This window comes from Lutzomyia longipalpis, chromosome 2 (genome assembly GCF_024334085.1).
Source record: "Lutzomyia longipalpis isolate SR_M1_2022 chromosome 2, ASM2433408v1".
Taxonomy (NCBI): Eukaryota; Metazoa; Arthropoda; class Insecta; order Diptera; family Psychodidae; genus Lutzomyia; species Lutzomyia longipalpis.
In genome coordinates this window covers 12,166,056-12,168,358 of record NC_074708.1, presented here as the reverse complement: position 1 = coordinate 12,168,358, position 2,303 = coordinate 12,166,056, and the positions used below count along the sequence as shown (strand labels likewise).

The following is a 2,303-nucleotide window of genomic DNA, read 5'->3' as shown; positions in this document are numbered from 1 at the left end:
AAAAAGGGGGATTGAAAAGAATTTCACGCTGAAAAACATTGTATTCTGCTTGTGTGGATTAATTCTAAATAACACAATAAAAGGCCCTCAATTGCTCCTTCAAATGGAATGGAAAGCTGAAGCGCGCAAAAAACGAGGAATCCTCTTTCACCCCTTTGCAGCCGAATAAGAAATTCCATCATTGTGTTTTTCAATTGAAACGCCCGTCACCGTAAATCTGTCGATGTCGAGTCGATATCGAACGACAAAATCGAGCATATCAACAGACGATTTGCCGACGCATAGATCGATTCGTCTGCCGACATTTAACATTGAATGCCCTATCCCCGTGAGACTTTTTTTTGGTGCAAAATCGGTCAATAAATCGGTTCGAAATCGACCCCAGTCGGCTCGAAAATCGACCTTACCATTGTGACGTCATAACCGATGCCGTATGCAGACCATCGGTCTATTTTTAATTAAAAAATCGAGTTTTCGTTATATTTTTCTATTTTATTTAATAATATGAAATAAAATACAAAATATTACATAATTTTACAAGAAAAATTACAAAAATAACATTTTTTCGCCTGATGATGAATTTCATTAAGAATTAAATTAGAAAAAACCCTATTTATATTTTTTAACATTTTTTAAATCTTATTTTTTTTCTTTTAAAATATTTTTCAATTTATATTATATTTTTTGTCTTTGATATTTTTTTTATAAATCATCATAACCATTTATAAAAAAAATTATCATTTTTTACACATCATCATCACTTTTTACTCAAAAAATGATGATTTTTCACAATTTTTCTGGATAAAATTATTATTATGGAAAATAGGATATTTTGCAAAAAGGGTATGATTAGGGTATGGAAAAGGGCACATTGGATCAATTTTGATAAGGTAAATTAATTTTGGGCTTATCTGCATGTGAATCCCATGATGCATGCTGTAACACGAAGATCTTCGACGACGGAAGCTTGAAGAACGTCATTTTTTTAATACTGAAGAATTGCGAGTGCCTATGGTGCCTCCGATGGTATCCCTCTGAGGGGCAGCTAGCTTCCCACGTGGATTTATAAAAGTCACTGTCGCGTGTACGTTGATATGGACACCCCTTGTAGATGCTTCCGGCATAGAAAGACAAGCAAAAATTTAATCATTAGATAAATTAAAAACAAAATAATTTCTAAAGTATACGTACCATTTTTCAAGCCTTCGTTTTATGACCTTTCGACCCATCCATCTGCAAAAAAATCGACAAAATTTACTATTTAATTTAATTTTAATTTTACATAAAGTAAACGTGTAAACTCCTTTCTCATAAATAGCTTGGAATGGGTAAAGGCAGCCGTGAAATAATAATGCAGACTTACCGGAGAAATTGGATGACTTCTGCTCCCGTTGCAGTCATGTCTTAGCCAGATTCCGTCCTTGCGGTGACTTCCTTGGCTGACGTGATACTCCCGTAGCCCTTAATGAGATGCACTTCTTCTTGAAGAGCTGCGCAATGTCCATGGGTATTATTGAGGAGAGGTTTCGATGGGATATATCACACATTGAGGCAGGTGCCACCACATGTGTCGTTCTTCTCAATGCAAACGGTCTGGATAAAAAGAAATTTATCAGTTCTTACTGAATCAAGGAAACAAACCAAACTTAACGTGTTTCGTACCTTCATCCCCAACTGGGCAGCTTTAATAGCAGCCAGCCTGCGGAACCGGAACCAATGATCACCAGACCAACTTCCTCACCACATGGGTAGTCCCTCCTGCCCAGAACACTCAGTGCTGGTCGATGATTCCGCAGCACGAGGTTTCCACCATAAATCTAAAACCTTCACACGCGGCAAGGATCAAGATCCTGCCAAGAAAAATTCAATAAAATTTACCTAAAAATGAGAGTTGTATGAAATTGTTAGAGACTCTGAAAAACAGTGACCCCAAAGAAGGCAAATACTAAATTGCAAATTTGGAAGATTTATTGGCCGGATTTTTAGAATCTCCCATGTTCTGAACATAATCTAGCATCTAAACTAAAGTTTTCTTTACATTTATCACTAATTCTGTATCTAAATTAATTATTTTATGAAAAAATAGGAAAAACTTACCTGATATTTTCACTTTTGCACCAAAAAATTGACATACCGACGTTATCGGTAGATGTCGACGCCGAAATCGACTTATTTAAAAGACACCGACATGATCGGCTGACATCGAGACCGATTTCGGTCTACGAAATCGGATGTTAATGCCGACTGAATCGACGAGCCGATCCATACGGTGACGGGCGTTCTTCGCTCTCTCAGATACGCGC

The 2,303-nt window shown here is 36.8% G+C and overlaps 1 protein-coding gene across 2 annotated transcripts; it reads right to left on the bottom strand.

Annotated features, from left to right (window-relative positions):
• Positions 1 to 216: 216 nt before the first annotated feature.
• LOC129790752 (uncharacterized) lies at positions 217 to 2,075 on the bottom strand. Of its 2 annotated transcripts, XR_008750603.1 has the most exons (4): positions 1,663 to 2,075; positions 1,364 to 1,593; positions 1,192 to 1,233; positions 217 to 1,114 (listed from the first exon to the last, which is right to left on the bottom strand). XR_008750603.1 is itself a non-coding variant. In XM_055828445.1 (3 exons), exons 1-3 carry the CDS (start codon positions 1,399 to 1,401, stop codon positions 877 to 879), a joined length of 318 nt encoding a protein of 105 aa, XP_055684420.1. In that variant the 5' UTR covers positions 1,402 to 1,673; the 3' UTR covers positions 217 to 876. The 2 variants fall into 2 exon arrangements, 1 of the variants encoding a protein (XP_055684420.1); XM_055828445.1 differs by having other exon boundaries at positions 1,364 to 1,673.
• Between the last annotated feature and the right edge of the window lie 228 nt (positions 2,076 to 2,303).